The sequence below is a fragment of the Xyrauchen texanus genome, chromosome 1, assembly GCF_025860055.1.
Source record: "Xyrauchen texanus isolate HMW12.3.18 chromosome 1, RBS_HiC_50CHRs, whole genome shotgun sequence".
NCBI lineage: Eukaryota > Metazoa > Chordata > Actinopteri > Cypriniformes > Catostomidae > Xyrauchen > Xyrauchen texanus.
Window position 1 is genome coordinate 66852608 of NC_068276.1, and position 15780 is coordinate 66868387.

Consider the following 15780-nt stretch of genomic DNA (forward strand, 5'->3'; position numbering starts at 1 on the left):
CATCCTTAGAATGCGTTTCCTGCAAAAAAATTATATTTGACTTCTTCCCTTTACAAAATAAGAAAATACTTTTTCTCTTTGTCATGTCTCTTAAACCCCTTGCATTAACAGACATTAGAGAGATGGTACTCTTTAAACTGAACATAGGCAAAAACAAAACAACAAACAATCAACAACAATGAATTACTGAACTTACTTAAACAACAGTAGAGTTTCCTATTAGGAATATATAATAGTAGCAAAACCCTGAGAAAACGTTATCATTCCCACTCACTTGTTTTCGAGATTCAAAAACCCTGAATCGTTGTGTCTATGGCGAGACTCTTTGTCCATTAATGAAAGCATGGGGGCCCCTGAACACTGTCTTTAGACCTGCCTTCCTTGCTTGTTCAACTTTCGGCCACACAGCCATCCGTGCCTCTCTGTCTTCTTTGGTGAGGTCTTCTGCGAAGCGGATGTTGAGATCCTTGCAAACGGGGTGAAGTTTGGTGATCCACCAGAGTTCATCCCTGAAGTGGCGTCCTGTGAACTGCATGATGATCTGACGTGGGCGGTTGGTGTTACTCGGCCCCAGTCGGTGTACCGAGTCCAGGATGAAATCCATCTTCTCCCTCCAGTGTGGCACAATCTTTCCGATGATATCAGAGATGATTTGTCGTGTATTTTCGTCTTTTTCTTCCTGTAAGCCATTTACTCTCAGGTTCCATCTTCTTTTATAACGCTCCAACTCTGCAGCTCTTTTTTCCACTTCTGCTGCTCTTTTTCCAAGATCTGTGTTCATCTCTTTGAGTTGTTTGACCTCGACGTGCAGTTTTTGGGATTGTTCCTTACATTCTTTGATTTCGGCAGAGTTAAACTCTACCGCTTTTGCGATGTTAGCTATGGTCAGCGTGTTCTGCTTTAGATCCGCTTTGAAGTCCTGCATCATGTTTTGAAGAGTGCCGATAGCAGCCAGGATCGCAGCGTTAGAGGCGTCTTCAGCATGGGCTCCAGCAGCCACGACATCGTCTGATTTTGACTTTTTCTGTGGTGCTGGTGGTTTTGAAGGCGATGTTAAGGTATTTTTGGTTCCTCTGATATTAGTTTCCATACTTTCTGGACCACAGTAGTCGTGTGCTTGGAGAGCTTTCAATTTAGCATTAGCTTTTGTGCTAGCCATGTTATGGTCTACAATATCGTTCTCCAGGGGGTGCTCAGGGTTACTTACACATGTCTGAATTATTAGGATATGTTTTACATCTGATAAATAAGGGTTTTGATGAGTTATAAGTTCATTCCGTTGATTTTAAAGGTTTTGCTACTCTGAGCTATTCACAGAGCGTCTGCTCTCTCCGCCATCCTTTTATCGTATAATTTCCCTGTTTGTTGAGAGTACACATTTTCGTGCGCGCGTGCTTCCGTTTCCGGTCCAGTCAAAAACTCAGCTCCTCTCTTCCCTGTTCCGCCATTTTTTTATTGTTTTGCTTGAATGAAAATACAAAGAAGTCACGGTAAAGGTAAAACTTAAAACAATCCGTTAAAACTGAATAGCAGCACAACCAAAAAAATAAATACAAAATAAGCATAATAAAAATGAGGTTAATAACCAAGGATTAACAGAAATTTTTTTTATTAATACAATACATCAAAGTATGTCTCCAAAACTTGACTCAATTTAAGGGCTTTTTTATTACACAAACATTTTAAGGATTTGAGGAAGATCGACAATTCCTTCTGGAAATGCAAGAGGATGGGATGATTCTGTAACAATCTAGATTTAGGTATAAAGTCATTGGCCAAAACCACAATATTATTAACCAAAAATTCAACATCACATTGAGAATAAAAGACCCCATATTTGATATATTTAAAGTCAAATTCAGATATTACATATTTCAAACTTTACCAAACATGAAGTTCATCCCAGAGTTATTTGTTTAATGTGCTCGAGTAAAATAAATGTTGCAATGACTCTATGTCTGCTTCACAGAAGCTGCACCGATTGCAGTCCATATTAAATCCATGTCTGAGGAACTCATTACAAGTCATTCATCATTTAAACTGAACCTCTTTAGCCTTCGGTAGAAGAGGGAAATATAGAAACCTTGTTCTAATCTGAACCACTTTCTCTTTACAAAAATAAAAAACAAGGGGTTTCTTTCTGACGTGTAAAGGGAAAGTCTGTGCATTTACAAATGTTCTTAATACCTTATTATTACAACTCTCCTCGATCAAATGTAATGTTCCGCAAACGTTTGGTAACGCGCTTCCTTTGTCGTTTGGAAGGGCGGGAACAGAATCAGACGGGAAACGGACTTCGACAACGCACGAACACTTTTGTAGAGTTTGCACCATTTTCATTGTAATCGTTTTATTTTGGGATCTTATTTTCTTTTAGTTATCGTTCATGTCAGAGTCTCTGTGTTGAGCAGTTTTCTTTTCTGTTGTGTATTAAATCAACTGTTCGCTTGACTGATCCGATCATTCTGTTGTGCGCATCACTTTAAAGTGAAAGTGAAAGTAAAAAGTGATCGCGATTGAAATGTTGTTTTTCTAAGCAGGACTCGATGAATTGCTGCAGTGTTTAGGATTACAACCTGTAACTTACAACTAACTATTCCACAGCGTGGTAAGCATCATTTTTGTTGTCTCACTTTATTATCTGTTGTAAGTAACAGTATAAACCACTCAACACGTGACCCGCGTTACGAATCTAATTTAATTCCTGGAAAACCCTTGAAAATAACTTTTTAAACGCCTTCTTGGTAAAAATGGCTATTTACTTACAGAAAATAATAAAATATGTTGCTTAAATAATGTAATAAATTAAATGATTTATTTCCGGAATAAACACGAGACAGACCACTAGACCACAGCGGAAGCACATTGACGGCGCTGTCACGTGATAACTGTTACTTTTGGCAGCGCTGTTGAGAATGGGCCAATCACAATCAAGTGTACTGGAGGATTTTTAATATATATATTTCATCGATACTGCTGTGGTGGATTTAACAAGTATGAATCCTTGCAAATATCAGTTTTAATTAAAAATGACTCTCCAGAGTGAAAACATTAGATGAGATGTAAAACGTTTTGAGATTTAAAAGCAGATCAATGGAGGATTCAGTTTTGTGAGACGTCTAGTGACCCCTTGTGAAAAGACAGCTTTGTGAAATAGTTTATTTCTGACAACATTTGAGTCAATATCAAAATATGTCCCTTGACTTTTTTAGTCATGAAAAAGCTTTCACATAGCGGGGGTGGAAATAATATTAATAAAAAAGAAATGGCTTGACTCTGTTTTGCACATTATTTAGAAAATATATTTGAAATTGTCAATTGCCTGAAAACAATCCTTGTCCCCTTCAGCTGGTACACCACTTTTATGACATTTAATGTTATTTATGTGTTTATGTTGTACTTATTTTTAATAAAAACTTTAGTGCAAGGCCGAACAAGTTTGTCAAAAAGTAAAACAAAAATATTATTAATAATTTAAAAATAGTGTTTGTCCCTTGATTTCATGGCATTGGTGTCATCAAAGATAAAAACCTTTTTTTTTTTGTTGTATTTTTTAGGTTTTGACATTTGTTTTTGTTAGTACAAAAAGTTGTGGGAAATAATTTTTATGGTCAAAGTTCAGAGGCTGCTTAAATATGCATTTAGTGAATGTTGAAAAGTTATTAATTCACATTTTAACTAATATTTTAAATATGTGTTGTTTTACCCCATTGAACCCTCATGAGTGTTAACTTGCTTAGATCGTGAAACAAAATTAAATAATAAAAGAACAACAGTCAAGTCTTTATGAATAAAGAAAAATATCAATATGTTATAAAATATTTACCCTCCGTGTTTATAGGCAAAAACTCGCCTATAAAAAAAGTCAATTTTTTTTGAGAATGACATATTTGTGTCAGTTTCTCACAGAAATCTGTTGTGTGACTTTAGAAAACATGAAACGCAGCACATGAGTAATATGGACTATTGTTTACAGATCCAGTTATTCACTTTTATTTAAGTGTGTTTTAAGGGAGCACACAACAATTGCACATCAATTTCATCATGAATGAAACATGAATTGTTACTGTGAGAATGTGTACTTAAAGAGGCACATTGAGATATGTTGTACATGTAATAAGTGGTTTTATCAAAATAAATTATCTGAATGAATAAAATATTTAAAATGAACAAATAAAGAATTAGTTTTAATGACATCTCGAGCATAGTCCTTTAAAACTCATGTTCTTAAAAGTCCTTGAAATTAACTTTGATGCATCTGTACGAACCCTGATGTTACAAAAAACAATAATAATGCGCATGTCTGATGTTATGAGAGCGGCGATCAAACATGCTCGCTCACCATCTCACTTCAACACGGCACGAATCAGTCCAATCTCTCGGGATATCCCATCAGAGATACAGTATTGTACTCGTCATGACAACAGTATTTACAGGAGAAATAACAGTTCCCCGTCTGTCGCTCACTTAGACGTTGTGTCGAAGAAGCGACACTAGGGGTCTCTCTTTAGCACCTTATGCATCTCTGATCTATGAGAAAAGGCCAATGAGAAATTGGCTGAGAGAATTTGCATGTCCCGGCACCGGATATACGGGTATAAAGGAGGGGAAATGCATCTGTTTCATTCAGAAATTTCCTTCGGAGCCGATGGTTGTGTATGCAGCGAGCTGCGAGTCACACACTGTTCCTCCCATCTCTGAGTGCGATTGCTGTTGGATCTACGGCGCATATCAGCGGCTTTCTCCTTCTCTGCACGGCAGACTTTGCCCCTGGTAAAATACTCGTATGTACGGGGGCGGGACATGCAAATTCTGTCTGCCAATATCTCATTGGCCTTTTTTCATAGATCAGAGATGCAAAAGGCGCTCGAGAGACCCTTACTGTCGCTTCTTCGACACAACGTCTCATTCCCTCCATCAGGGTATGGAGGTTACATCCGTAACCTAGACGTTTTTCCTGCAGTGACGGGGTTGAGACGCCTTCACACGTATGCTTTCTAGTGATCTACTTCTGTGCAAAATGATTTGGGGTGAACAAAACTTTATGACCACACTGAAGGTGCTAATAATGTATACATCGCTCTTGTTTATGAACACATCTCTGGTGTATGTGATGTTGAACACTCATGGTGTTTGTTATTTGACAATCACAGTGACAACAGAAGTTGTCTACAAGTTACTCTATAAGTTAAAGGACTTGACAACTGTGCCTGTCAGTTGCAGAATCACTGTGTATGCGCTACAGTAGCCAAACATGCGATCAGCAGCGTTAGTCAAGGACCACTGTAGTCATTTATATGTTCGGTTAGAGTTGAGACAGAAATATTGGTATACCAAATGCAGTTCATTAAATGTTATAGTGACTTTCTTTCTATTTATTACATATTTGTTACCACATATAAACTGATGGGGTGGTAAAGCTTTTTCTTACAGTGGCAGCTACCATCACACCTCTGTAGATCTGTCTCTACTATCCTTTGGAAAGTACCAAATGGCAACACACTGTTGAACTACAACGATCTTATCTCCAAGTATTTACAAATCAACTGGTCAAACCATACCACCATGCACGAACGCCACCATAAATCAAGTGTTTTTAATAATAATGAAAGTAAAGATGAAGGAAATCCCCATCTACTTTCATCTGATTGGTCAAACCGTCCCATCTTCTGTATGGCTTTAATTCTGTCAGCAGAATAAGAGTCGGTGCAGCTCTGCTAATGTGTTTACACTTTAATAAATTATTGTGGTGAACATCAACTCACTGTTAACTACACATGCCATTATGAAGATGAAATATGCCACTGGACACATAATAAGTGTTGTTGCGACTTGTGAAGCGTTGCCTTTGATGTAGCATGCGTGAGAGATCTCAAGCCCGGACTATATGCTGACACAAACACAGGGGATATAATTAACATTTTAATATTTTAATATTTAAAAATATAAATTGATGGAAAAAAATCAAGATTATCCATTCAATTAAAGTGAGTTTCCTTAGTCATTGATAAACTGATGAAATGGTTAAATTATATGTATTATTAATTGTATTGTTAAATTATAGACTTGAATGAAAGATTATTTGGAAAATAAATATATTGAAATGGGAAAGTTACAGTGACTTCTTTACACATACTGTTTATTAAATGTTTTAATAACAGTTTAAAGGGTAACTAAACCCTAAACCAACTTTTTTTAGTTAATGATCTGTAAGAATGGGGCTTTATTAGTACTGGTCATTGATTCAAGTAATTTTTTTGACATCTGTGTATAAAGTGTTTTAATTCTACAATATATGGTGTAAAAACGTCTGAGTGCTGCCCTCTTCAGGTTGAACGGTGGCTACTGCAGTTGAATTTTCCTATTGGCTGTTTGCGGTAGTTCGTGACAGCTGACGTAAGCAGGTTCCAGCTCACCACGCCCTTGGTACGAGCTACCACGCCCATGGCAGTATAAAAACCATCTCGTTTCATCAAAACCACTGTAGCGAGTCAGGAGTTGGAATTGCGAGTATTGAAAACGATCAGGATAGAGTATTTTAGCATCTACTTAGCATAGCATTTATATAGTTATTTAGATTATTTCGTGTAGTCTAGGTAGTTAATTAGCATATTTGTTAGTGTAGTATTGTTAGAAGCATAGTTAGTTAGTAGCATAGTATTGCGTCAGTTAGGATAGCTTCAAGTTAGCGTAGATTATCTGTATTTAGTACAGTGGTCAGGATGGTACGTAGGTGTAGTGTTGCTGGTTGCAACAGCACTGCTGGACTGTATAGCTTTCCAGCAGACTTGGAAATGAGGCGCCAGTGGTTGCATGTCCTTGGGCTGGAAGACCGCGAGTTCCCGCCTAGAGCTGGAGGAGTGTGCAAACTGCATTTTACGCGGGATTGCTTCTCCAACGCAATGGAGGTGGAAATGGGCTTCTCCAAACAGCTCGCGCTGAAAAGCGACGCAGTGCCAAACGCTGCTCCTCCTGCATGGACTCCACCACCGCAGCGGCGTCTTGAGGTGACTGATCATATTTGAATCACAATTTATGGTTAGGCTAAAGTTAATCCTCTGGGGTCGACAAACGCATTTTGCTGGATTTTTTCACATAGCGGCAAAATATGAATATGCCTACAGAGTGCGCGCTATTGACATCAACTCGATAAAACTCATCAGATTCATGTACATGTCGTCTTGCGACCGTGTGAGGAATAATAATAACATAATAGTAATACAATTCACCCTCCTCCACTTCAGGTGAAGGTGGGGGAGAAAAGTCCTCGACTTCAAAAGACCGCTCCGTGGCAAAGCTACTTGCGTCTCTCCAGTCACTCTCCATTTTAGAGTCTTGACAGCAGCTGTCACTACGGGTCTCAGGTGCACGCCCCCGCTCAGCCCCGCACTCGGTTCGTCCCCTCTATCCCCGCTGGGGGTCTGCCCACTTTTCCAGCATTTTTCAAATATTGCTAGTGGGTGGAGTCAGACTCTGAGCAGGGGTTTAGTTACCCTTTAAAACAGAATAACCTGATTTCACAATTACTCCCAAAAATGTAATTGGCAACAGACATAATATACAATATTCTTGATTTATACGGTTATATGAAACAGAAACTTTTGAAACAATGTTGAGGACAACAACCTTTGAATGACGTCTGGCTCCTTATGAATGTTCTTATTAATGTGATACGTTGTCCATATATGTACATACAATATTTAATAATAAATAAATATGATTGATATCTTAAGAGGAAGTATTTTATTTTCCTAAAGATTTCTCAACATACCAATGTCAGTACCTCCAGTGTCGACAGCGGTGACTCAGATGACAGCATGGAACTTCCTCCTGCCATGAACCGTAAGTCAGAAATTACATGATGAATTTTTAAAAGTAAAAGTTCAAACATTATATTCCTCTCATAATTTACTCATACTTACAGTTTGTTGTCTCAAACCTTTTACTTCCTTTCTTCTGTGGATCTCAAACAAAAGTCTTTCAATGGAGACATGATTTGTGTTTGTCCATACAATGCAAGAGTATACACGTAGAATCAACTCACACACATAGAATCAACTCACACACATAGAATCAACTCACACACATAGAATCAACTCACACACATAGAATCAACACACACACATAGAATCAACTCACACACATAGAATCAACTCACACACATAGAATCAACTCACACACATAGAATCAACTCACACACACATAGAATCAACTCACACACATAGAATCAACACACACACACATAGAATCAACTCACACACATAAGAGTCAACTCACACACATAGAATCAACACACACACATAAGAGTCAACTCACACACATAGAATCAACACACACACACATAGAATCAACACACACACACATAGAATCAACACACACACATAGAATCAACACACACACATAGAATCAACACACACACATAGAATCAACACACACACATAGAATCAACTCACACACATAGAATCAACACACACACACATAGAATCAACACACACACACATAAGAATCAACTCACACACACACATAAGAATCAACTCACACACATAAGAATCAACACACACACATAGAATCAACACACACACATAGAATCAACTCACACACATAGAATCAACACACACATAGAATCAACACACACACATAGAATCAACACACACACATAGAATCAACTCACACACATAGAATCAACTCACACACATAGAATCAACTCACACACATAGAATCAACACACACACATAGAATCAACACAGAATCAACACACACACATAGAATCAACTCACACACATAGAATCAACTCACACACATAGAATCTTAATGGAATCTTAATCTTCCATTTGATTACGCACCTGAATCTTACTCCCAGAACTGTGAAGCTCTGTCGCTGCCAGACATGAGTTCTTCAGGAGTGTTATGAGTGTGTGCTCTAAACCGCAAATACTTATTTATAAAATGGTGACAGCGGTTACAATTTCTCTGGAAGTAATTTTGTTGTTTTGAACACATGGGATGGATTATTCACAATTTGTTTTATTATATATATTACATTTTTATGAATTGAATTGAATCGAATGAAATTCACTTCATGCTGATACAATAAAGTCACTGAATCACTTCTGCAAAAATGACTGTGAATAGACGACATTAGAGAGTAATATATTAATGATACTCTAATTGGTTTCAGAACTGTTCACAAAACATGGATACACATTAAAGAAAAAACTTGGACAAGGAGTCTCAGGTGCAGCATTTCTTGTGAACAACAAAGAGGAAGATTTGTATGTAATCAAAGAGATTAACTGCAGAGATGTAAGTACAATCAGGAATTTACTAAAGCCTCAGATGCAATTTACACTTTGTCACTTTTAGTAAGATTTAAAGTCCTCATATTCATAAGTGATGTTTTCCCCTCTAAAGAGAAGTTCTGACGCAGTCAAACAGGAAGTTGATATCTTAAAGGGTCTGCATCATGCATATATTGTTGCTTATGAGGATTCATTTGAAGGTATGTTGGATTGTATTTCAGAAAGAGACACAATGGGCCCTATCTTGCACCCGGCGCAAATGACTTTGTACACTGACGCATGTATCATTCCTATTTTGCACCCGCGCAAAGCGGGATTTTCCCTCCACAGACGCACGTCGGTCCAAGACACGCCCACAATGTTACTTGCGCTTTGCGCTTTAAACTTGCGTTTCAGATCGTTAAAATAGGGCCCAATGACAATTAATAACATTTAAAGTTAAATTTTTTTTTTTACAAAATGAGAGAAAATGCTAATTAATTCTGTACATAGAGTAAAAGAGTCAGAGGAGAATAAAAAATCTTTACTTACTATATTATTGCTATCTGACTGGAGCTTTGACTGAAATTCTACAGTATAGGGATGGGCGATACCACTTATTTTCTTTTCGAATATCATCAATACCGATACTTTTTTTTGTGATTACTTTGGATAAAATGGGTAATTAAAAATAATATTTTTATTTTCTGATTGGTGGATCAGCTCAGTCGAACTGTCTGTCTCGCCAGTGAATCTCCGATCACGTTTAGAGAGAAACTCTGTAAAAAGAAATATAAATAATAATAATTAAACACAATTCACTCAACGGTGCTGCGGCAGCGCGTTATTAGATTGAAAAGGTTCCGGATTAAAAGCTCATTGTTCTGGCGGCCACACGTGTCATCAGTTATTTCATGTTGGCATACACAAAATACTAAAACTGACATGAAGGCATATGACGTATATATGCCCTAGACTACACAGCAGAAACTGTTTCTCTGATTTTCTATCATTACCTCTACAAGTCGCTGATTCCTCTAGTTTGAACGAGTCTTGTGACGTCACAAGCGCTTGTCTGCTCGTGTCTTTCAGCATTTATGAAGATGAGCGGAAGAAGAAACAGTTCCCATCCTGCACAAGTATTTGCTAATATAGCGTAATCCATTTTATTTCACTTTGAAGCTTATGATTATTATTCGTGGAAACCAAATAATAATAAACCCTATTAAAAAAAAAATAATAATAATTAAGAATCTATATTTTTGTTTGAGGATCGATATTTTCGGTACAACATCAGTATTGGAAGTATCCAAACTTTTTGGATCGATCCGCCCATCCCTACTACAGTATTCATTATGATTGCAGACAAAGAGTATTTAAACACATGTATTAATGTAATGCAGTTTGTTTGACTGGATATTTATGTTATTGTTATTTATGTAGACAGAGAAGCTGGACTGTTTTATATAGTGATGGAGTATTGTGCAGAAGGGGATCTTTACAAGAGGATGCAAACACAGAAAAGAAATGAGTTCACAGAAGAGCAGGTAACATATAAAGTTATTCATGCAAGTATATACTGTGTGCAAAAGAACATTCATGCATCTCAATGTATATAAAAGAAGGGAAATACTATATGTTTAAGTTTATGAATAGGTAAGAGTAGATATTCTGATTAGAAGATCCCTTAAATAATAAAAGATTATATTGAGAAGGATAAAGTCTAGCTTCATCACAATAATCCAATTATCACTAAATACTTCAAATGTGACTAATGACTAAAGTTTACTAATATAAAACTGATAAATAAATAAATAAAACATACAACCTTAAAAAAAAAAAGTTTCATTTATTTAATTATTTATTCATGACTCATTAGATGACAGAGGACTATGTAGTATTCTGCACTACTGATGGGTTTGAATAATGAAAGTCTGTCATCTGTGTGTAGATCCGTGACTGGTTTGTGCAGATTTGTCTGGCTCTGCAGTATCTCCATGAGAAGAATATTATTCACAGAGATATCAAGCCGCAGGTAGACACTGACACAACTCAATCAGTCATTTGTAAACAAGCCCAGTTTCTGTCTTACGAACTAGTTCTGTTTTTATTCAGAATGTTTTTCTGACTGAGGATGGATACATCAATTTAGGGGATTTTGGATGCTCAAAAGTATTGGAAAGGTAAAAATAAACAAATAAATAAGTGATTTTGATAAGTGATTTTCGTCAGTTTATTTCTTTATTTGTTTTTAGAGCTGATCAATATGCACAATCAGTTGTGGGTGCAGAACTCTATGTCAGCCCAGAAGTTCTGAAACAAAGATACACGTCTAAAAGGTATGATTGTTGTAAAGGGTCTGTAATGTCTATACAAATTATAAAATAAAATTATATTAAGAAATAAAATGTAGTTACTGTTAACTATTAATGAAAGCTACACTTTTTATGCTGAAGGTGATTATTAAATTAATCTACTACTTCATTTAATTTCTATTTTCTTGATTATTTTATTACAGTGACATCTGGTCTTTGGGATGGTTGCTCCACGATCTGTGCATGCTCGATGTCTGGGTAAGATTTTATTTATTTATTTATTCTCTCTCTCTCTCTCTCTCTCTCTCTCTCTCTCTGTATATATACATATCTCAGCACTGTATTATGTGATACTGTACATAATGTAAACTGCAAAAATCGTAATACTGAGTTAAATTGCAAATAGGTTTAGACCAAAGCAAGAACAGAGCACATCATTTCTGAGATCTCAGGTACTGAAATAGATTCTGAAATGTTACTCATGAGATTTTATATTTCAATAATAAAAAAACTTGTTCAGTTATTGCAACTTCTGATCATTTATTAAACATTGATTCAATCGTTTACCAATTTAACTGTGTAATAAAACATCAGCATCATTATATTATTGAAAAATGTTTTCTTTGGATTTTCCACCAAATCTTTACATGCACATCATGACACTTGCATTTCTCTGGTGCTCTGAATATGCAAAGATTGAAGAATGTTTGTTTTAGTCTGTCGTGCGCTCGTGGATGCAAATACTGTGAAGAATGTGAGCTGCGCTCTGAAGGCATTTATTTGGCATGCAGGTGTGAGACATTTATTAAGAGTTCACATGAACCGTACCCCAGACCACCTTTAAAACAGCGTTCACATAACCCAAACAAACCGAACTCAAACATAAAACTAACCAGAGTGTGCATCAAAAGTGAACCATAATTTGTCATAGAACCCATTGACGAGTGTTGGAACTAATTGACAAGTTGGTGCAACCCGTAATATACATATCCTTTATATATAAGATTATATGAACAAACTCAGTGGAAAAGATCTAGAATAACCAGATTTTCCTTTGTCTCCACAGTCAGATATTCTAAAGCGTCACAATCTACATGCCAACAGCATGAGAGGAACTCCTCCCGACATCTCAGAGAAATACTCAGAGGAACTACGAGAATTGATCAAAGAAATGCTCAGCTGCGACCCTAATGACAGACCTACAGCCGATGAGATTTTAGCAAAACCATTCTTAAATGACGCAGTAAACAGAAATAAAAATATTCCAGAAGCATTTACACGGAAGTTCATGAAGTCCATCCGGACCTTTGATCAGGCCTACAACAAGCATTATAATGAGCTGGAGATCTTAGACAGTAAATTGACAAAAGCAGCAGATTCACAAGAGGAAATTCATTATAATGCCACTGCAGGCAGTCTGTCAGGTGGAGTGATTGGAGCCGCTGGTGGCATCACTGCACTGGTTGGGCTAATTTTGTCACCGTTCACTTTTGGTGCCTCTTTGATTGTAATGGGTGTGGGTATTGGTGTAGGAGTAGCAGGTGGGGTAACAGGTGCTGCCTCCAACATTACTAATATAGTAAGACAAAAATCACTCTGTGAGAGCCTTCAACAAATTGAACAGAACTATAACAATGCAAGTGCACCTATTCTCAATTCACTGAAAACACTGAACAAATTGATGAAAACAATTGCTAGATTCGGTGTTTTTGTCAGTGCATCGACATCGGATAAAGCACAGATGTCATGCAGAAGTACAGCAGTGGGTGCCGGAGAAATCATGCATCTATGCCTGTTGGCAAATATCGGGCGATTTGGTGCTCAAGCTGACAAAATAGGACGAGCAGCTTCAGGTTTGTTAAGTGGTCTCTTAATCCCAGCTGACCTTGCCTTCATTGTTAAAGATTCAAGGGAGATTCATGAGATGATAAATAAGAAAACAACAGATGATCCTGAAACGTTCAAATCCAGTGTACTCAAGTCTATTGCACAGATGAGAAAAACACACAAAGAGCTCTGCAATCTCTTGACCGACATTAATAAAGCAAGAGAGGAACTAAATGAGTATATAGAAACAGCTAGAGCAGACACATAAACACACGATTCTGCCGATACTTTGAACATTTGAATTTCAGGCTGTAGTTGGGGATAGTGGCATTTCTTTTGTACATATATACATAAGGACTCATTGTAGTGACGTTACTGTCGTATCATTCTCAACTCCGTTCAGGCGATTATTCACAGGATCGACAGTCTTCAGATGTCATCACATATTTAACCACAATATGTGTAATTATACATATACAGGTAATATATTATTTTAGACACATGTAAACTAACAAAACAATATTTTAGATATTCCCCAACCGGAAACGTAACGACTTTTAAACAAAAAGAACACGCAAATAAATGTTCAGTCGCAGTAACTGATTCAAGAAATTGTAAAACAAACACCTCAAAAGTATTTCAAACAACTTGTGTTGCATTTAAAGTTTATACAGAGTGAAAATAAAAGATTTAATCACTGAAAATCTCTGTGAAGTTACATCTCATTTAAAGATATACATCCGAACATCAATCGGTCACAATTTCTATAATCAAAATAAAAAACTGAAAAACTGTCAATTATTCCTTGAATACGCACCTTAAAACTTAATTCTGATTGTACGATTTGTAGATAAAAATTGTTAAAATTATACAGTAGCTAATAATAATAAAACAAAATATCATTGTGGACTTTTTGCCTTTATTAATTAATTTCAGTGTCTCAAAGGTTCTTGTTTCATTGTATCACTTGTCGGTTGATGCCCATGTAACAGGGACAGAAAGTGTACTGTTAAAACATATGTATTGTTTATTATAATTCACACAAAATGGTTTATTTTCATATATATCTGGTATACTTGCCTGAAGAATGAGCGTTTTTCCCCTTTAATTGCTGTGATGTCATCATGAGCCTACACAATTTCCTGTTTTGTCTCCTCCTCTTCCTCTTGGCATTGTTAATGCACTGAAGAGGTGAGTTATTTGTGGCTCCTGTTAATCGTAATTAGTCTTTATTTTAATTGTTGCGTTTGTGTCAATATCTTCACTGCAAGTTATGTGTATTGTTATTTTACTTCTCTGTGTGGTTATTTTGATCATTTTACCCCAATTAAGTTATATTTTTGACTTTGGCCTATATTTGTGGAGATGAAAGCACATGTTGATTATATGTACATCACATTTGTTTTATAAGGGTGATTTACTCAGACGCTGCTCTTGTATGTTTTGTATATCAGTAAACTCAGTGAAACCGCCGCCTGTTGTCCCGTGTCTGTCTCCACGACGCTTCACATCGCGTGTTTTCATAACTGGTGTCGCGAGCCACCGGTTACACTCACTGTTATTCCTGCAAAAACACTGACTTAATGAAAGACAAACTAAACAAACTGAAAATGAAACAATTATTTACATTTTTGCAATACAATTTACACACAGATCACCCTTGATAATTGATAATAGATGAAGTCTTTGACACAAGTGATTTTTTACTGTATTATAAATATTTTTGTTGCAGATTTATTTCATTAACCAAGTTTTCAAAGTGGAAGACTTTGTACAGGTCATATCAAACAACATCAGATAATTAACATATGTTGTAACAAACGTAGTTAACCAAAACAAAAATAAATAGTTGTTTTTCCACCATCGTGCCGAAAACTCGTCACTAACTGATCTGTGCCATTCTCAGAACCGTTCGGCACAATGATGGAAAAGCTTGTGACAGAGTTTCAAAAGAAAAGAAAAACAAATCTCCACAGTTTGCTGCATCCAAATCGCCCCAACAGCAATTCAATATCTTAAAACCAAATTATCCTCAAGCAATGAGTCATCATATTCCAGTGCACAGTTTAGGGAAGTGCTGAAACGTCTCGGTTACTGACGTAACCTCCGTTCCCTGATGGAGGGAACGAGACGTTGTGTCGCTGAGTTGACACTAGGGGTCGCTCTTGCGGAGCACGGCCATCTCTGATTTTGAGAAAAGGCCAATGAGAATTGGCGTGTGGAATTTGCATGCCACTCCCCCGGACATACGGGTATAAAAGGAGTGACGCTGCAAAAACACATCAGGTATCGCATTGAGGAGCCGAGCCAAAGACCCGGCGCTTTCAGCGGATGGTTCAGTATTGTGGCTAGCGGGGACA

At 36.8% G+C, this 15780-nt stretch overlaps 1 protein-coding gene across 1 annotated transcript; it reads left to right on the plus strand.

Annotated features, from left to right (window-relative positions):
* Window positions 1–2273: 2273 nt before the first annotated feature.
* LOC127626379 (putative serine/threonine-protein kinase A) lies at window positions 2274–15202 on the plus strand. The gene is made up of 10 exons (XM_052102151.1): window positions 2274–2608; window positions 7758–7842; window positions 9179–9303; window positions 9412–9499; window positions 10722–10825; window positions 11230–11313; window positions 11394–11461; window positions 11534–11617; window positions 11797–11851; window positions 12660–15202. The coding sequence occupies exons 2-10, from the start codon at window positions 7818–7820 to the stop codon at window positions 13686–13688; spliced, it is 1662 nt and encodes a 553-aa protein (XP_051958111.1). The 5' UTR covers window positions 2274–2608; window positions 7758–7817; the 3' UTR covers window positions 13689–15202.
* The last annotated feature ends 578 nt before the right edge of the window (window positions 15203–15780 follow it).